The 26391-nt window shown below is 46.2% G+C and overlaps 1 protein-coding gene across 1 annotated transcript in view; it reads right to left on the bottom strand.

Moving 5' to 3' along the window:
- LOC113409447 (neuronal acetylcholine receptor subunit alpha-7-like) overlaps positions 1-26391 on the bottom strand; it is a 112754-nt gene that overhangs the window by 74252 nt on the left and 12111 nt on the right. The window contains exon 2 of the mRNA XM_026663369.1: positions 12234-12373. Coding sequence (XP_026519154.1) covers positions 12234-12373 — 140 coding nt within the window. The remainder of the gene's footprint in view (positions 1-12233; positions 12374-26391) is intronic.

Below are 26391 nucleotides of genomic sequence, written 5' to 3'. Positions count from 1 at the left end.
TTGAATGGGACCCGGATTCTCTTCACATATACAATGCACCCACTTACATCCCCGTAGAGCGGCAGAAAAATCTCTGCCACCACATAAGACCTCTTATTCCAGGCTCCAAGTATCCCATTCCCCCTACAATAGCAGGTTAACCCAGGCACCAGGATTCCCAAGCTGACTGTTACTTACACAGCCATTCCCCCACAGAGCTCTCCAGGTCTGGGATAGGCATTCCGAGTGTCACCGCTAAATACAAGGTGGAACAGATTGTTAACCATAAGCAGTTAACGCATGTTGCAAGAAACCATGCAAGCAGTGGGCAATTAACACCTCTGCAGTCCTAGGACAAAGGAGAGTTAGTGGGCTACAGATTGTTGTAATGAGACACAGTGTCTCTATTCAGTCCACAATCTTTGGTGTCTAGCAGAGTTATGAATTTAAGCCAGGGGTTCTCAAACTGGGGGTCGGGACCCCTCAGGGGGTCACAAGGTTATTACATGGGGGGGTCACGAGCTGTCAGCCTCCACCCCAAACCCCGCTTTGCCTCCAGCATTTATAATGGTGTTAAATACATAAAAAAGTGTTTTTAATTTATGGAGGGGTGATGGGGGCACACTCAGAGGGTTGCTATGTGAAAGCAGTCACCAGTACAAAAGTTTGAGAACCACTGATTTAAGCTGCCAGGCTCATCTTTTGCAGTGATCACTTGGTGAGACGTGTTCACCCACAGGTGATAGGGGGCTTTTGTCTCATCATTTTTCTGTGAAATCATTTGAGAGTATGGTGATTCTCTAGTTTCACCCACATAATAGTTGTTGGGGCATTTGATGCACTGGATGAGTTACACCACATGTTGTGATAAGCATATGTCAGGTTCATGCATCTTGAAAGGTGTGTTGTGAGGAATATTGATCATGATAGCAATGAAGGTAGGGCTGCAGATTTTGCATCTGCTATGGCAGGGTCTGGTGCCACTTTGAGTTGGTGTGTCGTGGTCTGTGGGGAACTTGTTTCTGATGGTGATCTGGGTGAGGTTGGTGGATTATTTGAAGACCAGAAGAGAGGGAGGTTGGGAATATCTTTCAGGATGGGTCCCCACCAAGTATGGGTTGAAATGATTTATATCCTGTAGGGGTTCCAGTGTGGGGTTGTAGGCAACAACTAATGGTGTATATTTAGTGGGTTTTTTCCTGTATTAAAACAGGTTCTCTTGCGGAATTAGTGTGGTCCATTACATGATGTGATCTACTTCTCTGCTACATGTCCTTCTTTGGTGAAGGCTGTTTTAAATCTCTTAAGGTATATATCCCAGACCTTCTCCTGAAAGCTTATTCTGTGTTATCTGAGGCCATGGCTGTAGATAATAGGTTTCTTGGTGTTGGCGTGGTTGCTGGATCTATGAAGGTAGGTGTGGTGATCTGTGGGTTTCTTGTATATAAGTTGTCTGTAGGGCCATTGTTGAAGCTGATTGTGGTGTCCAGGAAGTTTGATGCTGGTGCAGGAGTGAATGGTGGTTGTTGAAGTTGTAGTGGAAATCTGAGCAAGTTTGAGTCATCTGTCCAGAGGATGAAAATATCATTGATGTATCTGAGATACATCATCAGTTTCTAGTTGCATTTTTCCAGAAATTCTTCCACAAGGTGGCTCATGAAGAGGTTTGCATATTGGAGAACCTTCCTAGTACCCATCGCTGTTCTCACAGTTTGGACAAAGTGTTTGAATGTTTTAGGTAAGGATGAAATGGATGAGTTTGGTGATGTGTTTGAGGTGGTCATCTGACAGTTGTTCACTGTCTTGTAGATATTTGAGGCAAGCAGCAATGCCATCATGAGGAATGTTGGTGTATAGAGAGGTGACTTCCTGATAGCCAGTATGGTGTTCTGAGAGAGGTTGTTGATGCAGAGTTTCTGGAGCAAGTTGATTGTCCAGGAGGAAACTTGCCCTTTGTCTGGCGAGTGTTTTGAAGATGGTTTCTGTGAGTCCCAATAGTCCTTCTGTAAGAATGTCGTGGCCAGATATGATGGGGAATGTTTAGACAAAGCTGAGAATTTGCAAGTTTTCAGGAGCCATAATCTAACACTCGGCTTTTTCCCTGTCTTCAGAATCTATGAATAAACACTTTATTTATACTGACTATGCTACAGTAAAAAAGAGCATAACAAAAGAGCACAGAGCTCACAGTATTGGGTACATGGCAATTGCCAAAATACTAATTTGTCAGGATTCTCATTCTTTTTGGACCACATTCCACTTCCCCTTATATTAGTGGGGCTTTGGGCAACTTGGGACTGTTCCTGGTAACTGGCCCTCCATCCATCCAAGCCCCCTCCCTCATCAGCTGGGATCCACTAAGTTCTGCTACAGAGCTGGAGAGTAACAGCGCTGTGAAGGAGACCTTGCATACAAATGAGGTATATTTTAATAGCGCATATGCAGTGTAATTCATTGGAGAGGGCACATAGTGAACTGGGACTTAGAAGACCTATGTTCTGTTCCTCAGCTGTGCCAGTGACCTGCTGTGTGACCCTAGGAAGTCATTTCCCCTCTCTGTGCCTCTATTTCCCCTCTCCCCCTTTATGTCAAGGTAGACAGCCAGCTCTTTGGGGCAGGGGCGGTCTCTCACTGTGTATGTGCAGCATCTAGCACAGATGGGGCCTCAATCTCTGTTGTGGCCAGTAGGTGTGACTCCAAAAGAAATAATAGCGTATCATTGTGCACAACAAATACGCATCTCTGCGGCTGACAGTGCAGGAAAGTGCCTCGAATGTATCGGTTTTCTGGGTAGGACTGGAAGGGCTAATCATTTCTGCAGTGCACTGACTCCCATGCAAACATGGGCTGCGTCAGCTTTAGCTGTGATTTAGACTGTCTGGAAACCTTAGCTCTCGTGATAGTGCCGTGCACTGGCATCCATGTGCCATATCTCTACTATACGGAAAATACATTCTCAAGGGCTTTGGTTTGCTACAACTGGCTTCTAAATAAACCCCACAGAGACAAACTGCTGGTGCCAGCAGCACCACGTCTAATCAAAGCAAGTCATGCTTTGACATTTTTTGTGTGTGTAACCCACGCACCTCCTGGGTGTGATGTTCTGTCCCATCTAGTGGCACTGAGACCACTTAGAGAGAGATTAATGAGTCTGCTCTACAGCCTTAGCTAGCAGCCAGTTGGCTTTTAGATCATGCAGTAGAGGTTCATGCACTAAGCTCCAAAGGTCCCAGGTTCGATCCCGCCTACTGGGATCTATCAGCATTGCATTTGTGACTGGGGGAGGTGGATTTCTCCATGTGACGTGGTATTCATCATTGTGGAGGGCAAATTATGGAGACCTGAGAGGCATCTTGCCTTTCCATGATGCAGAAGGGAGTCTGTATCCCTTAGAACCTGTTTTTCTCCATGCTGGTTGAGTTTAGACCTGACTTGGTTCAAGAGACCCTGTGTGGAAGCAGATTCCTCCAGCCGCTGTATAATGTGTGTGCTGTGCTCGTGTTTTATAGATGTGATGTCCAGCCACGTCCTCGTCTAGGAGAAGGAGAGAGGTGAACTGGGCTAACCAATGGGATAATCCGCTATTCCTGTCGTGCAATTTTAAAACAGGCTGGTAAGTTCTGGTTTCTTTTTTTTCTTTTCATGTTCCCTTCCTGGACAGGGAAAGCAGTACACAATTCCAGACAGTTGTGCAAGGCTTAACCATGTTGGTGAACTCCTGTGCGTGGTTCCATTAGGCCCAATAAGGTGACTTGTGCGAGTGAGCGATCCCTGAAGCGAGTAAGATTTGCACAATGGTGTAAGTAGCCCTGTGAGTAAGTAGGCACACTATCCAACAGGCTGCACAGGTACCTAAGACATCCAGGACGTGTGGGATTTCTATGATTTCTGGGCATCTCCTACTCACTGACAGCCTGGTCTGGTAACTTCACTGTGGGAGGAGCTCTGGTGACCTTCCCTGGGAGTTCAGCGGGGAGAGTGCGTGAGGGTTGGGGATTTGTTTAGCAATCTGGGCACATACCAGTACAGTGAGGTGATGCAATGTGCTCTAGTTCTGTGACTCCTGCTACAGATAACACAGTTCAACCCAAACCTATCTGCTGAGCCTGAGATTGTGACTCCGACTCCTTGGTTCTCCCCATGCTCTGGAGGAGGAAGTGATCTGCACCACCCCTATGCCTGGCACCGATTCCTTCCCCAGCCCGCTGGCCACACACACCTGTATGGGAGAGGCAGTAGCAGGCCATTGAAAGTGGTTTTTAGTGAGGGTCCCGCAGGGGTCTGTTCTTGGCCTGCCACTAATCAGTATCTTTATCAATGACCTGGAAGAACATATAAAATCATGGCTGGCAAAATGCCCAGATGAGACACAAATTGATGGAGTGATAAACCATGATGGGGACAGGCACAGACGACTTGTGCCTCCTGATGCTGGGGGGGCACGTGACCCCCCCACATGTCTCCTGTGCCCAGCTTGGGTCCACCGGGCTCTCCCACCAGCGTCACCTGACGGGGAGGGCTGGCTGTGTCCTTCTCCCACTGCACCTCCCCGGTGCGTTTGGCTGCTCTCCCTGGCAGCCGGGCCCGGGTGGGGAGCGGGACGGAGCTGCTTCTCATGTGACTGAAGCTGGCCACGCCGGGTCGCTGACTGTGCAGTGTGGCAGCTGCCTGAGAGAGCCTGGCTGGGGCAGCGGCCCCCTCTGCTCCCCGCCTGAGCCCAGCTGCCAGGGTCAGGGGCCGAACCAACTGAACACGAGCTCCTGATGCACGGCTGTAGCTAAAAGAGCTAACAGGGTTATGTAAGCAGGAGGATATCAAGTAGGGGCAGAGCAATGATAATACCTCCGTATATGGCATCAGTGACACTCTTCCTGAAATACTGTGTCAACTTCTGGCGTCCGCACTTTAATTCCTAAAACATCTGCCAATTCTTCCTGCCAAACACCTCTAAGATCCAGCCTTTCTTCTCCATCCACGTGGCTAAAACGCTTACCCAGGCTCTCCTCTTGCGTCTCAACTGCTTGCTTGCTCTGTGGCCTGAACCTATTCTATTGTACCGCTTTCGTATCCATTCACGATACTGCAAAGATAACTTCCCTAGCTCATTGCTTTGAGTACGTCACTCTTCTTTTAGTTCCTCGCCTGGCTCCCCCTTCTTTGCTGCATCAAAGTACCTGGCTTCACTTTTAAGGTCCTTCACAGCCAATCCCTGCCCTTCCTGTCATCCCTCAGGCTGCTGAGATGCCAGTTCCGGACTCACCGCCGGTAATGATCCCAGCCTTCAACACCCAATGATTCAATTGTCAAATGAGCACTGCTGCACTCTGTCCTCAAGCCACCCCCTATGTCTGGAGGAGCTCCCCATAAGCATCTGCGCGGTCACCATGTTGCCCTGCTTCGTTTCGCTCCTTACAACTGTCTGCTGTGATCCCTACAAAAAACTCCGTGCCTAGGCTACTGGTGCAGTGGGGCGGTCGCTTGTCATGCTGACCTGTATTGTCTCATTGTTACCTGGTGCTTCCGCCTGTTGACTCTCATCTTATGCTTAGGTTGTCAGTTCTCTGTGGCACAGGCTGCCTCTTATTCTGTGTTTGTACACCCCCCCCAGCACCGTGGAGCGCTGGTCCCTGGCTGCAAATACTGCACCCTTCGCTGCAGCTCTATCTACATAGTTTATCCAAGAGATGGTAGTCTATAAATAGGGGAGAAGATTTCTGAGGTAGAAAGCTTTTTAATCTCCTGGCCAAAGGCGTAACGTCCAATTGTTGGAAGCTGAAGCTAGATAAATTCAGACTAGAAATATGGCCCAAATGTTAAACAGGGAGGTTTATTAACCTTTGGAACCACTTACTCAGGCATGTAATAAATTCTTCATTACGTGAAGTCTTTAAATGAAGCCTGATGGCTCTCTAAAAGGGAATGGCTGGGTAACATTATATCCTGGGGGTATTTGGGAGATCCGCCCACATGATCCCTTCTGGCCTGTGAAGTGGCTACCTGGAAACGCAGAGGAGTAAGAGGACCCTTTGTGCATCTATGGACCTGAGGAGATGCCCACCTCTAGGCATCCACAACACACCTTTCAGGATCCTTGGGTACTACACATGCCTATCACAACATGTGCTGTATCTCCTCCAGTGCACTAAATGCTCCAACAACAGCTATGTGGGTGAAATCAGACAATCTGCAGAAAAGGACCTGGGCATTACAGTGGATGAGAAGCTGGATATGAGTCAGCAGTGTGCCCTTGTTGCTAAGAAGGCTAAGGGTATATGGGGCTGCATTAGTAGGAGCATTGCCAGCAGATCGAGGGAAGTGATTATTCCCCTCTATTCGGCACTGGTGAGGCCACATCTGGAGTGTTGCATCCAGTTTTGGGCTCCTCACTATAGAAAGGATGTGGACAAATTGGAGAGAGTCCAGCGGAGGGCAACGAAAATGATCAGGGGGTTGGGGCACATGACTTATGAGGAGAGTTCTGAGGGAACTGGGGTTATTTAGTCTGCAGAAGAGAAGAGTGAGGGGGGATTTGATAGCAGCCTTCAACTACGTGAAGAGGGGAGGGGTTCCAAAGAGGATGGATCTAGACTGTTCTCAGTGTTGGCAGATGACAGAACAAGGAGCAATGGTCTCAAATTGCAGTGGGGGAGGTCTAGGCTGGATATTAGGAAAAACTATTTCATTAGGAGGGTGGTGAAGCACTGGAATGGGTTACCTAGGGAGGTGGTGGAATCTCCATCCTTAGAGGTTTTTAAGGCTCAGCATTACAAAACCTTAGCTGGGATGATTTAATTGGTGTTGGTCCTGCTTTGAGCAGGGGGTTGGACTAGATGACCTTCTGAGGGCTCTTCCAACCCTAATCTTCTATGACTCTTCTATGAATCACTAATGATCTCACACAGGAAAATAAGACAAAAAACACCTATCATCTGTGGGTGAACTCTTTTCACAAAGCGATCACTGTCTGACCTCTCCATCTTCATCCTCAAAGGAAACCTGCACAACCCTTTCAAAAGGCAAGTCTGGAAGCTTAAATTCATAGCTCTGCTAGGCACCAAAAATCAGGGACTGAACAGAGACCCTGGATTTATGGCTTATTACAGCAATCTGTAACCCACTAACCCCCTCAGTCCTATGACTGCAGAGGTACTAACAAGCCACTCTACCTTGAATGGTCCCTTTACAATATTTGCTAACTACTTATGCTAAACAATCCATTCCACCTTGTATTTAGCTGTGAGTACCTTTCCCAGACCAGAAGAAGAGCTCTGTGTAAGCTCCACAGCTTGTGTGTCGCACCAAAAGAAGTTGGTTCCATAAAAGATATTCCCTCGCCCACCTTGTATCTTTAATAACATGAGAGTCTGGCAACAAGAGATGGTTTAAAAAAGACATTTGAGAACAGTGGTGAGCCACTCATGCCCTTCAACTTGAAAGCAGCTGCTGTCTAGGCAGAAAATAGTCTGATTCAGCAAAGCACTTAGGCCATGCCTACACTACCACTTATGTTGGCAAAACTTATGTTGCTCAGGGGTGTGAAAAAACACATCTTACAGAAGCAGACCTGCATCAGTACAGCTGTGCCGCTGTAAGCTCTCTAGTGTAGACATAGCCTTAGACACATGCTTTAAGTGCTTTGTTAAATCAGATCCTAAGCAATGTGGATGGGTGGCTTCTCCTCCTATGACGCAGATAAGGTGACACAAGCAACTTTAATGGCACCCCCTATACAAAATAATTTCTCTAATTTACACAGCTGGCAAGGTTGCATCCCTGGGAATGGACACTTAGGAAGAGAAGATAAATGGTTTCATGCAATGCTAGTCTGACAATCAACCAGAACTGAGGCTGAAAACGTGGTGCAATTGGTAACCTTTTTGGACCTCATGACATAACCCTCATGTCACGTGCAGAAGCAGGGATTCCAATATTCTCCAGACCCAGGTCTCTTGCGGCCATCGTGCCAGTCTAGAGTTGTTTCTATTTTAATTGAATGGACGCCGTATGGGTGTCGTAGGGTCTGAACGTCCCCCAAGTTTGGGTTTGTTTGGATCTGGGACTCTTTTCTAATGATCAGTGTTGCTGGAACTGCAAAGGGGACTTACAGCATGCTTGTCTGGGAAGAGGTCATTCCTGATAAGAGCGAATACCCCCACAACATCTGGGGCATTAGACAAAGAGCAAAAGCTTTGTTTCTAAAGCATATAACTGTTTAGTTGACCTCCTTTTATAAAATAAATCTTTCCTGCTTTGGCTCATGCGCTGGGGATATAGAAATTTAAATTCACTGCAACAGACAGGATGACATCCGGGAGATAAAGTGCTTAAAGAAATGCTCTCAAAGGAAGTTTTCATCTAGGTATTTTAAAAACCTTTCCCCAAAAGGGACCTTATTTTCTGACATGCCCCAAAAACCTGTTTCTGTAACTCCCCCTCTCCCCAAGTTATACGTGGGCTAGAGGACACGATGGATGATTTTTGAAAAGAGTAGCGTGTCATTCCTCAGGTTGGTAGAAAACCAAGAAACTCTCTCGTTATTGTAAATAAAAGGCCAGCCAATAACAATAAAAATCAATAAAAAAAAACAATAAAATCAATCAATAAGCCAAAAACAATAAAAAAAAATCATCCAAAGCCCAAGATTTGGTGGTGATGGGGGACTTCAACTATCCGGATATATGTTGGGAAAATAACACAGCGGGGCACAGACTATCCAACAAATTCTTGGACTGCATTGCAGACAACTTTTTATTTCAGAAGGTTGAAAAAGCTACTGGGGGGAAGCTGTTCTAGACTTGATTTTAACAAATAGGGAGGAACTCGTTGAGAATTTGAAAGTAGAAGGCAGCTTGGGTGAAAGTGATCATGAAATCATAGAGTTTGCAATTCTAAGGAAGGGTAGAAGGGAGAACAGCAAAATAGAGACAATGGATTTCAGGAAGGCGGATTTTGGTAAGCTCAGAGAGCTGATAGGTAAGGTCCCATGGGAATCAAGACTGAGGGGAAAAACAACTGAGGAGAGTTGGCAGTTTTTCAAAGGGACACTATTAAGGGCCCAAAAGCAAGCTATTCCGCTGGTTAGGAAAGATAGAAAATGTGGCAAAAGACCACCTTGGCTTAACCACGAGATCTTGCATGATCTAAAAAATAAAAAGGAGTCATATAAAAAATGGAAACTAGGACAGATTACAAAGGATGAATATAGGCAAACAACACAGGAATGCAGGGGCAAGATTAGAAAGGCAAAGGTACAAAATGAGCTCAAACTAGCTAAGGGAATAAAGGGGAACAAGAAGACTTTTTATCAATACATTAGAAGCAAGAGGAAGACCAAAGACAGGGTAGGCCCACTGCTTAGTGAAGAGGGAGAAACAGTAACAGGAAACTTGGAAATGGCAGAGATGCTTAATGACTTCTTTGTTTCGGTCTTCACCGAGAAGTCTGAAGGAATGCCTAACATAGTGAATGCTAATGGGAAGGGGGTAGGTTTAGATAAAATAAAAAAAGAACAAGTTAAAAATCACTTAGAAAAGTTAGATGCCTGCAAGTCACCAGGGCCTGATGAAATGCATCCTAGAATACTCAAGGAGCTAATAGAGGAGGTATCTGAGCCTCTAGCTATTATCTTTGGAAAATCATGGGAGACGGGAGAGATTCCAGAAGACTGGAAAAGGGCAAATATAGTGCCCATCTATAAAAAGGGAAATAAAAACAACCCAGAAAACTACAGACCAGTTAGTTTAACTTCTGTGCCAGGGAAGATAATGGAGCAAGTAATTAAGGAAATCATCTGCAAACGCTTGGAAGGTGGTAAGGTGATAGGGAACAGCCAGCATGGATTTGTAAAGAACAAATCATGTCAAACCAATCTGATAGCTTTCTTCGATAGGATAACGAGTCTTGTGGATAAGGGAGAAGCTGTGGATGTGGTATACCTAGACTTTAGTAAGGCATTTGATACGGTCTCGCACGATATTCTTATCGACAAACTAGGCAAATACAATTTAGATGGGGCTACTATAAGGTGGGTGCATAACTGGCTGGATAACCATACTCAGAGAGTTGTTATTAATGGTTCCCAATCCTGCTGGAAAGGCATAACGAGTGGGGTTCCGCAGGGGTCTGTTTTGGGACCGGCTCTGTTCAATATCTTCATTAACGACTTAGATATTGGCATAGAAAGTACGCTTATTAAGTTTGCAGATGATACCAAACTGGGAGGGATTGCAACTGCTTTGGAGGACAGGGTCATAATTCAAAATGATCTGGACAAATTGGAGAAATGGTCTGAATTAAACAGGATGAAGTTTAACAAAGACAAATGCAAAGTGCTCCACTTAGGAAGAAAAAATCAGTTTCACACATACAGAATGGGAAGAGACTGTCTAGGAAGGAGTACGGCAGAAAGGGATCTAGGGGTTATAGTGGACCACAAGCTAAATATGAGTCAACAGTGTGATGCTGTTGCAAAAAAAGCAAACATGATTCTGGGATGTATTAACAGGTGTGTTGTGAGCAAGACACGAGAAGTCATTCTTCCGCTCTACTCTGCTCTGGTTAGGCCTCAGCTGGAGTATTGTGTCCAGTTCTGGGCACTGCATTTCAAGAAAGATGTGGAGAAATTGGAAAGGGTCCAGAGAAGAGCAACAAGAATGATTAAAGGTCTGGAGAACATGACCTATGAAGGAAGGCTGAAAGAATTGGGTTTGTTTAGTTTGGAAAAGAGAAGACTGAGAGGGGACATGATAGCAGTTTTCAGGTATCTAAAAGGGTGTCATAAGGAGGAGGGAGAAAACTTGTTCACCTTAGCCTCTGAGGGTAGAACAAGAAGCAATGGGCTTAAACTGCAGCAAGGGAGGTCTAGGTTGGACATTAGGAAAAAGTTCCTAACTGTCAGGGTGGTTAAACACTGGAATAAATTGCCTAGGGAGGTTGTGGAATCTCCATCTCTGGAGATATTTAAGAGTAGGTTAGATAAATGTCTATCAGGGATGGTCTAGACAGTATTTGGTCCTGCCATGCGGGCAGGGGACTGGACTCGATGACCTCTCGAGGTCCCTTCCAGTCCTAGAATCTATGAATCTATGAATAAATAAAAAGAGGGTGTTGTGTCGGTAGATGCAGAGGACAAGACTAAGACGCACACCATAGTTCCAGGGGCTGGAATCTAGTGGGTAGACACTACTTCTGCAGTCAGTTGTCTAGGGAATATATTGTATTTATATACAGACTATTTCTGGGGGGTTTAGCTGCTGTTCTATACAATGAAACCCTCCTCACCGTGGAGAGGAGATTTTGACTTGGATTGTTTTGCATGCTAAAGTTCACCGTGGGGCATATCTCTCCCCACTCCCGCAAACTCTGCCAGGCCTTGGCTAACACAGAAAGCTCCGCTAGTGCCTGCAGCAGCAGCTCATGCTTTAAGATTCCCTAGGTCCCAGGTTTGACCCCTGCTGCCAGTGAGCCACAGGGGGCTTCATGTTACATCTACACCCACTCTGCTGCAGCCGGCCCCTTACCCCGCTCACTCTCTCTGCATCTTGCACGCACCGACTACGGCGCTCTGCCCTCCCCCACCCTCGTTTGCATGGTCAGAAGCCAGCAAGAAGCAGCTGCTGCTGCCACCTGGCTGTTTGGCAGAGGGGTTGGAGTACCAGCCATACCAGTTCTTGTAGACAGACAGGCACGGCCGTCTCTGCACACTGGTGCTCTTGCGTATCGGGGTGCTGGAGTTAGAGGTGCTGGGGATGCAGCAGCTTGGAGTGGTTTTCCTCATAGATGGGGTTTACAGTTTGGTTCAATGGCGTTCCACACCCCCACTATACAAATTGTTCCAATGCCCCTGTTGCATATTGCCTCATCTAGCCATTCCAGAGTAGCTCCAGAAATAGCACAGGGTCCATAACTACAGCTTCGAGGCTGGCTCTGGGGATAACACATGCTTATTAATTTGTAGTAACACATGGTTCATAATCAGTGTTTTTATGTAAAATCATTAAAAAGCTACATAATTAACACGTTCCTCATGTTGTCAGGGACAGCTGTGCATTTAGAGTGGTATTAGTATTCCGAAGTGACAAACCCATGTGTTGGCGTTCTGCAAAATCCCTAATCCAAACCATTCTGTTCTCAATTTCCATTCTATAGCAGTCTGGTTAAGAGGCCACATGCAGTCCCTACACCATTTACAACAGCAGCTGAATTCATTACCTTGACGAGGTTATGCTCACGAAGCAGAATTGCTGCTGACTTACCACATCGATTATCTGCAGCAAAGAAAGTTGTAGCTCAACAATAAGAGGTTGGGAATCATTCACTACGGGGCGTTCAAGGCGATTGTAGTTCCTCAACAGTTCTCTATACAGACGCCTTTGGTTTTCACCCTGTTGGGAAACTTTTGGAGGGGGAAAAAAGATGGTGACATAAATCATCTGGCTCGATCAGAAAGTCATTTTATTTTTGAATCCTCCATAGTTTATTTTGATCTTCTAAAACCGAGAAGCAGATTCCCAGAAAGTAAAGACCTCCTCAAGTTTGCCCATACCTAACACGTCTTCCATTCTATGGTTTCATAAAACATTGTGCACTGCATGTGTTTCTATCACAGAGCAGCCAAAGAGCTAGAGGTATATAAGCTGGCTAGGAATCTTTAGTGCCACATGACAAAATACGCAGCTGAAGCTCTTGACATCTCTCGAAGGCAGGAAAGCCCACACGACAAACTTGCTATCAAGATGTTCCTATAGGGGTGCTGCAGGGGGTGGGAAATAGAGTTATGACTTCCCTTCCCCATGTGCTAACTAGCACACCTGGCTTCCCTGAAGTCAATGCCCAAATTCCCACTGATTTTCATTGGGGCCAGAATTTCACACCAGGGGTATAGCAGCTAAAGGAGTAGAGCTGTGGGAGGTGTTAGTTCTGTCAATGCCTTCCCTGCTGCCCCTCAACACAGGCCTGTGCCAAACAAGCACAGTCTAGCCCTATAGAAATGGCTAATCCTTCTGAAAATCCTACAGCTCTTTGCTTCAATAATCTGCGTAGCCTCAACTGCCATATTATGGAATGAAGTGGGGGGTTTAAAGTCCTTGTACTGGTTTTTTAACTTCTACTTTCCTTGGGTGCTCCTCATTCGTACGTTATGAGACAGCGTAAATGGAAGCACCAATCTACCGTCTGAGGGTCATTCATAGTTTTGTATACCTCCACCATATCCCTTCTCCCAATTTCATTTGTTTCTAATCTGTGAAGTCTTTCCAGACCGCTAATTTCTTTTGCTGTTTTTCACTCTGGATCTTTTCTCTTTCTGCTAGCAGTGCACATCTTTTATTTTTTTTTTTTTTTTTTTTTTTTTGAGTTAGTATGACCAGAATGAAGCACAGCATTTGAGGGGAGGGTGCTCCATTGATTTGTGCAATGGCATTACAATAATTTCAGTATTGTCCTTGCACCCTGATCCTGCAAAGACTGAGCCATGTGTGTAAATTAATTTCACTGGGACTATTCATAGGCATAAGGGTACATCAATACATTAAAGATTATGAGGCCTTTGGACACTAAGATAATGGCGGTCACATAAGTGTCTAAGTCCTGGTCTACACTGGGGGGAGATCGATCTAAGTTACGCAACTTCTGCTATGTGAATAACGTAGCTGAAGTTGACGTACTTGGATCGACTTACCGTGGTGTCTTAACCGCGGTAAGTCGACTGCTGCCGCTCTCCCGTCGACTCCACCTGCGCTTCTCACAGCAGTGGAGTACAAGAGTCAACGGGAGAGCACTCGGGGATCAATTTATCGCGTCTAGACTAGACACGATAAATCGACCCCCGCTGGATCGATCACTGCCTGCCAATCCGGCGGGTAGGGTAGACGTACCCTAAGGCCTGGTCTACACTAGGCGTTTATGTCGACTTTAGCGCCCTTACATCGACTTAACCCTGCACCCGTCCACACCACGAGGCCATTTAGTTCGACATAGAGCTCTCTTTAAATCGATTTCTGTAATCCTCCCCAACGAGGGGAGTAGCGCTAAATTCGACATGGCCATGTCGAATTAGGCTAGGTGTGGATGGAAATCGACGCTAATAGCTCCGGGAGCTATCCCACAGTGCAACACTCTGTTGACGCTCTGGACAGCAGTCCGAGCTCGGATGCTCTGACCAGCCACACCCCGGGAAAATTTGAATTCCTTTTCCTGTCTGGGCAGTTTGAATCGCAGTTTCTGTTTGGACACCGTGGCGAGCTCAGCAGCAGTGGCAACGATGCAGAGCTCTCCAGCAGAGATGGCCGTGCAATCCCAGACTAGAAAGAGGGCCCCAGCATGGACTGATCGGGAAGTCTTGGATCTCATCGCTGTGTGGGGAGATGAGTCCGTGCTTGCCGAGCTGTGCTCCAAAAGACGGAATGCAAAGATCTACGAGAAGATCTCTAAAGCCATGGCAGAGAGAGGATACAGCCGGGATGCAACGCAGTGCCGTGTGAAAATCAAGGAGCTGAGACAAGGCTACCAGAAGACCAAAGAGGCAAACGGACGCTCCGGATCCCAGCCCCACACATCCCGTTTCTACGAGGCACTGCATTCTATCCTAGGTGCGGCCGCCACCACTACCCCACCACTGACCGTGGACTCTGAGGATGGGATATTGTCCGCGGCCGGTTCCTCCGACATGTTAGCTGACGGGGAAGATGAGGAAGGAGATGAAGAGGACGATGCAGTCGACAGCGCTTACCACGCTGATTTCCCCGACAGCCAGGAGCTCTTCATCACCCTCACAGAGATCCCCTACCAACCGTCCCCCGCCGTTACCCCAGACACAGATTCAGGGGAAGGATCAAGCAGTAAGTGTTTTAAATATCTTAACATTTATTTATAACAGAACTTGCATATTTTAAATATTAACAATAGCTAAAGTGCTTTCAAGTATGTAAACTTTTATTTATAACAGAACAGGAAGATTTAAAATATTAACAATGGGTAAAGTGCTTCTAAACATGTAAACAGGAAAGTGCAACAAAACGGGAATCTGAACAAAGGGTATCATGATTATTGTGTCTTTGGCCGCTTCAATGTATAGTCCGAACCATTTTAAGAAAATTCAACAATGTCCGCTTCATGATTACACTGCCCAAGACGCTCCACTCTTTTTTCCCTCCAAGGGCACCCAACCCAAAAACTGGTCGATGTGTCCGGGGATAGAGGCGAAACCCTCCGGGGAGAACTCCTCATAGGCCTCCTGCAGGTGTCTTTCCAGCCTAATTATCAGGTTCCTTGGCAGGGAGAGCTTATTAGGCCCCCCGTGGTAAGAAACGTTTCCCTGCCACAACGCCAGCAGGTATTCGGGGATCATGGCCTTGCACAGCATAGCAGCAAATGGCCCCGGTTTCTGCAGGCTGTCCCGAAGCATCCTCTCCTTCTGGCTCTCCGAGACCCTCAGGAGGGTGATGTCTGGCATGACGCCCTGCTTTGAATTAGGTAGGGGAAAGTTAGTATTGGGACTGCTTGCCCGTTCCTTTACAGAACTGCAACCGCTGGTTTACAGCCACGCGGTTTACAGCCGCGAGGGGGTGGGACAGGGCCAGAGTTCATGCTTGCAGGATTGCTGCCAGCAGAGACTCGCATTGCTTTCTATGTGAAAGGAGGCCAGTGCCACTCTTAAAGTTTTAAGCAGCCACAAGTCTACGGCTTACCATGTTTGCCAGCTAGACAAAGTCCGGTGTCCTGCCCCGCTCCTCAGCTCGCCACAGCAAGACCGCAGGCACTGTAGGCGAGGGCCGAAAATTCGACCTTGTCCTCAGTGCGCGTGTGATAGGTGCTCTGCATGGTCTTGTTCACAGAGAAAGACTATGTTCTCTGTTCACAGATACATTGATCTGTCTCAGGAATTCACTCCCTTTTTCCAATTCCCACAGCCACATCTGCCCAGAGGCTAGCGCACATTAGGAGGAGGAAGAAGAGGACACGGGAAGACATGTTTGCTGAACTAATGGGATGCTCCTGAGCACAGGCAGCCCAGCAGACACAGTGCAGGGAGAACTTGTCCCAAATGCACCGGGCAAACATGGAACGGGAGGAGAGGTGGCGACAGGAGGACCAGCAGGCGACTCAAACGCTGCTTGGACTAATGAGGGAGCAAACGGACACGCTCCGCCGCCTTGTGGATGTTCTGCAGGACCGGAGGCAGGAGGAGAGAGCCCCGCTGCAGTCTCTCTCTAACCGCCCTGCCCCACCACCAAGTCCCATACCCCTCTCACCCAAAGTCCAAACACGGAGGGGCGGCAGGGGCCGTGAAAACTTTCACTCCACCCCAGCGGACAGCTATAGCACTAGAAGGCTCTCATTCCCCAAAATCTGAAAAGTCCTTTCCTACCCGCCTCACACAAGACCCCGTCCAAGTTTCACCCCCCCGTTCCATGTGTGGTTGTTAATAAAAAATACGTTTCTGTTCATTACTGTTTCCATCCTCTTCTTTTGGAGGAGAGTCTGTCTGAAGGGGGGGGAAGGGGCTTGGTAATTAGACAGGACAGTCACCTTTAGCAGGGGGCAGGCCCAGCAGCAGGGCACATACACAGTGCAGTGACTAGTTACCCTGGTCAGTCTGGGAGGTGGCTTTCATGTTCTGTGGGGGAGGGGCGGGGTTGCTCTGTGACTTTGTGGCGGGGGAGGGCAGTTTAGAAGCATCATTAGCATCACAACACTAAACCCAGGTTTAAAACATTCCCGCGAAAACAGTAATGAAGACAACGGTGTTCATTAGCAAAACAGAACAGATTTTATTTTTTGGGAAGGGGGTGAAGGGGGTAACTGGGTAAAGAAATGGGGGCAAGTTCAGCCTCTGTGTCCACAAACTTAAAAGTCACTGGGTACCCTGCTCAGTCTTGAAACTGGCTTTCAAAGCCTCCCGGATGCACAGCGCGTCCCGCTGGGATCTTCTAATCGCCCGGCTGTCTGGCTGGGCATAATCAGCAGCCAGGCTATTTGCCTCAACCTCCCACCCTGCCATAAAGGTCTCCCCCTTGCTCTCACAGAGATTGTGGAGCACGCAGCAAGCTGCTATAACGATGGGGATATTGGTTTCGCTGAGATCACAGCGAGTCAGTAAGCTTCTCCATCTCCCCTTGAGACGGCCAAAAGCACACTCCACCACCATTCTGCACTTGCTCAGCCGGTAGTTGAAGAGTTCTTTTTCACTGTCCAGGGCGCCAGTATAGGGCTTCATGAGCCAGGGCATTAGCGGGTAGGCTGGGTCCCCGAGGATCACTGTAGGCATCTCCACATCCCCAAGAGTTATTTTGTGGTCCGGGAAGTAAATACCTTCCTGCAGCCGTCTAAACAGACCAGAGTTCCTGAAAACACGAGCGTCATGAACCTTGCCCGGCCATCCGACGTTGATGTTCGTAAAACGTCCCCTGTGGTCCACCAGTGCTTGCAGCACCATTGAAAAGTACCCCTTTCTGTTGATGTACTGGCTGGCCTGGTGTCCCGGTCCCAGGATAGGGATGTGAGTCCCATCTATAGCCCCACCGCAGTTTGGGAATCCCATCGCAGCGAAGCCATCTATGATGGCCTGCGCGTTTCCCAGGGTCACTACCTTTGACAGCAGTACCTTCACGATTGCCTTGGCTACTTGCAGGACAACAACCCCCACGGTAGATTTGCCCACGCCAAAGTGGTTCGCGACTGACCGGTAGCTGTCCGGCGTTGCAAGCTTCCAGAGGGCTATGGCCACTCGCTTCTGGACAGTCAGGGCTGCTCGCATGCGGGTGTCCTTGCGCTTCAGGGCAGGGGACAGCAACTCACAAAGTTCCAGGAAAGTCCCCTTCCGCATGCGAAAGTTTCGCAGCCACTGGGATTCATCCCAGACCTGAAGCACTATGCGGTCCCACCAGTCCGTGCTTGTTTCCCGGGCCCAGAATTGCCGTTCAACAAAATCCACATGCCCCATTGCAAACGTGATGTCCTCGGCGCTGGGTGTCGTGGTTTCTGACAGGCGTGTGCTACTCTCGGAGTTCAGGTCCTCACTCCGCTGCCGTAGCCTCCTCGCCTGATTTCTCTCTATCTGCCTCTGTGAAAGGTGGATGATGAGCTGCGAGGCGTTGACAACGGCCACAACTGCAGCGATGGTCGCAGCGGGATCCATGCTCGCAGTGCTGTGGCGTCCGCGCTGTCACTGACCAGAAAAGTGCGCGAACTGATTTCCCGCCGGCGCTTTCAAGGAGGGAGGGAGGGCGGGAGTGACGATTGGATGACGACAGTTACCCAAAAGCACCCTCGAGACATTTTTTTCCCCCAGAAGGCACTGGGGGCTCGACCCAGAATTCCAATGGGCAGCGGGGACTGCGGGAACTGTGGGATAGCTGCCCACAGTGCACTGCTTCCAATGTCGACGCTTTCCCTGGTAGTGTGGACTGACAAAGTCGAATTACTGTCCTTAGTGTGGACACACACGTTCGACTTTCTAATATCGATTGCACATATTCGATTTAACTAAAATCGAACTACTCTCGTAGTGTAGACATACCCTAAGATAGATAAATCTTTGCAGGGCTGATGTCTTAGAATGCAAGCTCTTCAGGACAGGGACTGAATTTTCATTCTACGAGGGTTCAGTGCCTAGCACAATAGGGGCTCAATCACAGACTGGGGCCTCTGGGCTCTATTGCAGTACAAATTAATAAATAACTATCATGATAATTCTCTAGTCTTAGTGCAGTGTAACTCCTTGGCTGCTTTTTTGATGCTCACTGCACACTGAGCAGATCTTTTCATTGAGCTTGTTCCTGAGTGATTACAGCTAATGTCTTTTTTTGGCAATCCAAATAAATTATGTCAGCCTGTGATCCTTTATCCAATTTTTTGTTAACATGCTCAAAGAATCCTAGTAGACTGGAATCACAGCTTTATTTACAAATACCAGGCCTGTTTAAGCCAGCAATATCATGTACTCTTATATCTATCTTTAATTTAGTGTTCCAATTAATTTCTCTGATGCTGAGGTAAGGGATCATAACAGAGTCTCTGCTCTGTATTTCCCAGGATCACCCCTAAGGTGTTGTGTTTTTTTTTTAAGAGAGGTACACCTGCTGCACTCCTCTGTAGTAGCTGATTGAGAGAGTGTATAGCCACTTCATTCAAGAGTTCTGAAGGAACACAAGGCAATAGCCTCTGGGCCTGGTGAGCTATTGTAATTTAAATTGTCAGATTGCATCTATATCTCTCATGGTTGCCACCTCAGTCTTGGACAGTCCCACAGCTTCATTGCCTGAAAAGACTAGCTCAGAGTTAGACATCTTCACCAATGCCTTCTGTGGTGAACCGCTGTGCAAAGAGATTGTTTGTTTAGCTTCTGTGTCATGTCTGGAATACTCTGATTCTCAGCAAACCCACAGACTTTCTTGCAAGTTGCCATCTTCTGATATGCTTGAAAAAGATCTTATTTGGTTCACATGTCTTTGTCTATTTTCTTCTCAAATTCACTCTTAACTGCCTAACTTACATTTTACTCACCATTACTTAAGTTCCCTTCTATTAGCTTCACCTAAACTGTATTTTCATTTTTTTGAAGGTAACCTCTAAGGTTTCAATAAACTCTTGGGCCTTACCGTGTGCCTGTCCCGTTCTATCTTGTTCCCATTGTTTAGGGGTAAGCATGACTCTGGTTATGATTGCATAAGTGCTTACAATCAGAGTGGAAGCTCCTCCATTTTTTTTGTCTCCTTAGCTTCGTTTAAACTGGCTTGTGTTTCTTCCCTCCCCCTGCCCCCGCCCCCGCCCCCGCCCTATGTTAGTGTTTGAAAATCCCTCTATCCACAACAATGTAGACTGTACTACCATTGTGGTCCTGTAGCTTCATTAAACCAAGTTCTCCTGTGTATTACTTAGGACAGAGTCAAACATATCCTCTCCTCCTGTGTCCTCCAGACCTAGCTGTTCCAAGAAGCAATTCTTTATGGGATTGAGAAATTTCTTCTCAAAACTGTGCCTGTTAATATTTTGGCGGCTGACGTCCTCCATTATTATCTGATGTTGTGTCCTCTCTCAATGTTGCGCCATTGCTGGCACCCACTCAACTTGGAGACCAGCAACATATCCCAGCTATTATACAGCCCATTGTGTTGGGATTTGTAGCCATATGTTTGTGCGCATTTCATTTTTTTAATCTATGAAATTATGTAAATCTCCATGCAATTTGGAGCCTGCGGGCTCCTGGCAAATTGCCAAGGCAGCTGTTGGTGTCACAAATGGTTGGCCTGTCTAATCAGGCTGTCATCTCTTTTTGTTGCCGTAGCCTCCGAGCAGGAAGAGAGGTGAGATAGGGGACAGATGACACTATATTTTTTTAGAAAATACTCAGTGCTTCGGTCACCAGGGAGATGATTGGTTTTCTCTCCCTCTAAAGCCCTGAAAACTCCATGGTGTGAAGTCGGAATGAGCTAAATTGTGGCATTTTTCTGTAACAGGAGGTTGTAATTTCTGGTTCTGGGGACTGGTAGTGAGATGCAGAGAGATTCCTCTCTCAAACACAAATCTGGCCCCCGGTCTTCGGGACTGAATCTTTTTTTCCGGTGGCCAGTATGAAATTGCATCCAAAATAACTATTCGAAGAATGGTAAAGTTGAAAAGTCAATTGCTCAAAAGTGACACCAGACATGAGGTGAAACCATCATTCACTTCCCTTGTGCAGATACATTGTGGTACAGTCTTGCCTCACATGACACAGGAAGTGTGTAGCAGAACCAGGAATAGAACCCAGAGCTCTTAGGTCTTGGTCAAGGGTCTTTAAGCACAAGAAAATGGCCTCTTTCACTGTCCATTGTATGCACTAATCAGGCAGGGGTGCTATGGAAAATGTGATTATGTAATTAAAGACTGTATCGTAATGCATACTCACAAGGGGGCTGATTTCAAGTTGTATAGTCAACCTTAAATCTGGCATCTCCTGGCATTAGAATATTTGACTTTGCAACCTTAATGGCCTTTAACATAGAGGTTTTTTTAATACAATTTTCTATCTTTTTTTTTTTAATAAAGAAAGCTGTAAAACAGTAATACCATTATCTAGAACAGGGGTCGGCAACCTTTCAGAAGTGGTGTGCCGAGTCTTCATTTATTCACTCTGATTTAAGGTTTCGCGTGCCAGTAATACATTTTAACGTTTTTAGAAGGTCTCTTTCTATAAGTCTATAATATATAACTAAACTATTGTTGTATGTAAAGTAAATAAGGTTTTTAAAATGTTTAAGAAGCTTCATTTAAAATTAAATTAAAATGCAGAGCCCCCCGGACCGGTGGCCAGGACCCGGGCAGTGTGAGTGCCGCTGAAAATCAGCTCGCATGCCGCCTTTGGCACAGGTGCCATAGGTTGCCTACCCCTGAGCTAGAACCACATTGACACCTGCCTGAGTTATTATCAGGATCTGAATGCAGGACCTTTAGATTTACAACACAGACTGCTAACATTTGAGACAAAGGAGTAACTGGTAGCAGTAGTAGGTTGTTATCATATGTGGACTAGCCTTTGTGGGGTGGGGAATACAGTACACGTTTTACTAGTGCTTTACTTAACCATTTCCCAGCCAGCAGTAGAACTGCCTGAATCAGAATTTCTGGATCCTAATCTTGGCTTTTTCTGTGCGGTGTGGTTACCAAGCACATTGGTTTGCCCTATTCATTCTAAAAGGTTGAGTGGGTGGGACTGTAGTCTGCCATATTAGATGTGCATGTATTCCAGCTCTGCCAGACCTTGCCGTTACCGCATTGTGGGGATAATAGTTTCTCCCTCCTATGGTGGAGGCATTAGGCCTGGCTCAAGAAAAAGGCCTGACTACACCGAAATATTACCACTAGTCAGTAGAAATGCTGAGACACTTTGGGCTGTTGCTGATTTCCAACCAAACACACCTTCCTCTAGGCGACAGAGGCGGCTGCTGCTGTTGTTCCCCATGTAGAGCAAGCACTGGGGGGCCTATGAGCAGGCTCAGAGCAGATGAAAGGTGGTGGGAGCTGGGAAGTCCCCTCGGTGCATATGAAGGCAGTGGCACTGGAGTGTGCCCAGTGCGGTTGGAACATTCTGAGATTTTAGCAGCAAGACAAACCAAATCTGAGCATGTGCAAAGGCTTCTAACTTTGCCAGATCCGGGTAGATTTTCTGGGAGGAGCACAAGGCACCCCTCTGACCCCAGGACCATCCCCCTGCCACATTTCTAGTTTTTGCTCCAAAGCACAGAGGCACTGGAGCTCTTCAAAGAAATGGATTGGAAAAAAGTTAAATGCTGGCAGCACAATGTATTTTCCCTTAACTTTCTTCATGGAAATGGCTGACCCATTTTTGTGATTTTTTTTTTAATTCAGCCTCAAGCAGAGAAAAAGCTTGGGCGAGGGAGAAGTCTGGCACAGTTATAAACAACTGAAAAGAGTCTTATAACTATAGGCAGTGCTGTAGATAAAATAGACGATCCTAAAGGGCTCCATGGGGAGAAAATACTGGGTGCTAATGAGCTCTTTAATCTAATGGCTGGAAGCTGTCGCTGGACAAATTCAAATTAGAACTAAGGCACAAATGTTTAACAGTGAAGGTGATTAACCGTGGGAACAAACTCCCAAGGGGAGTGGTGGATTCTCCATCTCTTAATGTCTTCAAATCAAGCCTGGGAAGAAATGCTAAAAACCAAACACAAGTTACTGGGGTAACTAGGTAAAATGTAAAGGTCTGTGATATACTGGAGATCAGATTTGATCAGCTAATGGTCCCCTCTGGCCTTAAACTCTATGAAGTCAGTAAGCAAGTGTGACAGAGTGCAGGGAGTGAGTAGGTGAGCCTGCACTCTGATCCCTTAGAGGCCAATTAGTGCCCCAGAAGAAGCTGATTGGGAATCATGAACTCAATTGGCCCATCAGTCCAGGGCTGATAAGAGGCACAGGAAAGAAGTGCAAAAAGAGAGAGAGGAGGAACAGGACTAGCTTTAATTAATTAACTGGCCTCCTAAGCTCAAAGGTGGTGGCCTCAAACCTCTATAAGTGTCTAGCCACTAGAGGGAAACAGAGCCACACTGTCCTAGGGTGGGTTGTACAGATAATACTTACTGTCCTACTCTCAAATGGTGGCTGTGAGGCTTAATTCATTGGCATTTGCAAAGTGCTTTGAAGGCCTGGGGGAGATGATGCAGTAGAAACACTCAGTGGTGCTACTGGCTCAGGTGACGTTTAGTCTAGTAGGAGTTGGCAGCAGCATGCATCCTGGGAAGAACTGCCCTTTTGTGGTCCTGCGTGTTGCACAGTCTCCTTAGGCATCTGGTTCTCTGTACCCATTGGTTAGCTGCTTTGATTGTAAAGTTATTCATAGTGTAACTTTGATTTTTAAAGCCCTTAGAGATGCAGGACCTGGCTGTATCTGAGAACCTCTTGCTGGAGCCTTGTGCTCAGACAGCAGGCCCTATTTATGGACTGTACCACTGAGCATTCCTCTCCCATCCGTCCATCCCCCTTGTCTGTTGTGCAGCCCATTGAATAGGGCGCTGGGCTGGGATCCAGGAGAGCTGGGTCCTACTTCTGGCTCTTACCTTCAGGTAATCACTTCCCCTCTTGTGCCTCTATCTCCCCTCCCACCCGTTGTCTTGTCTATGTAGAAATAAGCTCTTTGGGGAAGGTAATCTCCCCCTCTATGGGTACTGCTGCACTGCATGTAGAATACATACAGCGTGGATATACACCTCTACCACGATATAATGCAACCCGATATAACACGAATTCGGATATAACACGGTAAAGCAGTGCTCCGGGGGGTGGGGGGGGCTGCGCACTCCGGAGGACCAAAGCAAGTTCGATATAACGCAGTTTCACCTATAACGCGGTAAGATTTTTTGGCTCCCGAGGACAGCGTTCTATCGGGGTAGAGATGTAAATAGCCAGGGAGCTGGTGAGGTGCGGCTTAGGGGAGTAAAGCCACGCCTGAAGGGTGTGGGTGTGTACGTGAGTACACTCTGCTCACCCAAGCTGTGCCTCCCCCTCCAGGCCGCTATTTTTAGCCATGTAGTGTCTCACTGCCTCCCCTCTGCCAGAGCCTTTCACTGACACATATAGCTACACACCGCGGTGTGGACCCAGTGTGTAGCTACACATACACCATGTGCCACCACCAATGGTGTGTAGTGTAGACACAGCCTGTGTTTGTGCTGCACCCAGCACAATGGGCCCCTGATCTTGGGTAGGCTCTCGAGGTGCTACTGTAATATGAATTCCATCTGAATTTGGAGGTGATCCGGCTTTTGTTCTGTTGGGTCCTGGTGGGTCTGGAAATTGCTCCTCCTTGAAATCTGTCTCGGCACATCCCTTCCTGCTTCTAAATAACATCTTTTGGATTTAAAAAAAAAAGTTAGGGAGTTTTAATCTGAGCTCTGCTGGCCACATGTATTGCTTCCGCCCTTTCTTCCCCACTTCTTCTTTTTTTTAAAGATTCTTTTGGCAGGTTTTATGAGTTTAAGCTTTTAGAGGGTGATTTTATCTGAATGATTTTAATTGTGTCAACTTCCTTCCTTTTGCTTTGGCAGAGGAATTTTACACAGACAGTTATTACTTGATTCATATTATTGGATATTGTCCAGTCCTCCCTGACTGTCCCAAAAATATTCCTTTTCCTTCGTTATATACACAGCTCTTACCAGGTCTCCACCAATTCCCAATTCTCCGGGCATCTTTATTACATTGCTTTTGTTTGAGCGACATTTAACTCTTAAAGCAGTTCCGTAGCTGAGCGTTCTGGAATCATCATTAACTTCATTCCTCTTCCCATCACACTGCTGCTTCTCTAGTATTTTGTCTCCTGATATATTTATAAAAGCCCTTAACCCCTTAGACTATCATTAACTCATTCTACTTATTTGCTGCCCTTATGTTTTCTGTAGATGCTTTAACTGAATCTGTATATTCCTGTTGGATCCCTTCTCTCTTCCCCATATTTTTTTTCTTTTTTTTTTTTTAACAATCAGATATTCTTAATTCCCCAAATTTTCCTTTCTTGAACATCAGTCTCATTATACCAGCATGTATCATTTATTTGTATAGTGAATTCAGACATCACTCAGTATGATAGGAAAGCTTATACAGCAAGACAGTATTAAGAAAACTAAAGAAGAATCTGTTTGGCATTATGGAAATATCATAAAAGCCCTTCTAGACTCCTATGGGATATTTGCACTTACATATTTATCTTTCAGGTGATTTCTCCTTAGATTCTTATAGGGTTTCTAGTTTCCACTATGATGTTTTCATATGGAATAAACAAATATAAGGATTTTTTTTCTAAGATGTGAAATAAAGAATAGTGAAACAGATAATGGGGATGATCCAGGCAAAATGGGAAAGTATGGAGCATAAAATATGTTTTCAGGTGTGTCTGTTTTAGAATATTCACTAGGAATCTAACCCACTTTGAAGAAATGCCGCACATTCAATCCACTTTGTCAGACATGTGCATGCCTACCGTTTACTTAGTGTATTCTGCAGATTTCTGGGAATGTAAAGCATGTCATTGCCATATGTCATTTAATCTCCCAAAATACCAATATTTCCATCTGCTTTTGTTCTTATGTGTAGTCAGTGGCAAGGCATTTCCCCACAATTGCAAGTCCTTTCTTTTTTTAGGTCCTTTTTCCTTTGGATTTTAGTCCATATTATATTTAAGACAAAGTGGTCTTCAAATTGTATCCTTGTTTAGAAATGAAAATGGTAACTCTCTCACATCAACTGCCTCATAATGTGTATGCATTGTACTTGAGTATTTCTTGTCTTTGGTTAAAATATCTTTCATCTCGTTCCCTTTTGTATAGTCTTTGATTCTAACCTTCAGATCTCATTAGATGAAGAATGTGAAAAAATATTCTATGTGTTCTGGACACAAGCAGTCCAGCTTTGCTGACATTTATACTGGAGTAAATGAGAGCAGAAGTTGGCCCCAGACCACACTGTAGTGACTGGTTGTTAAAGGTTGCTTGAAGATGAGATGAAAGGCTTCGGTTTAGCATAGATTTGATTAAAAAAAATGAGGAGTACTTGTGGCACCTTAGAGACTAACAAATGTATTTGGGCATAAGCTTTCGTGGGCTAAAACCCACTTCATCGGATGCATGGAGTGGAAAATACAGAAGGCAGGTATAAATAGACAGTACATGAAAAGATGTGAGTTGCCTCACCAAGTGGGGGGTCAGTGCTAACGAGACAATTTAATTAAGGTGGAAGTGGGCTATTCTCAACAGTAGAATACTTTGTAGTGGTAATGAGGTCAATGTAATCAGGGTGGCCCATTTCAAACAGTTGACAAGAAGATATGACAGGTTTCAGAGTAGCAGCCGTGTTAGTCTGTATCCGCAAAAAAAACAGGAGTACTTGTGGCACCTTAGAGACTAACAAATGTATTTGAGC

Source organism: Terrapene carolina, unplaced genomic scaffold (assembly GCF_002925995.2).
Source record: "Terrapene carolina triunguis isolate 2854851 unplaced genomic scaffold, T_m_triunguis-2.0 Scaffold33392, whole genome shotgun sequence".
Lineage (NCBI taxonomy): Eukaryota > Metazoa > Chordata > Testudines > Emydidae > Terrapene > Terrapene triunguis.
Note: the sequence above shows the minus strand (reverse complement) of the source record. Positions and strands in the feature narration are given on the sequence as shown.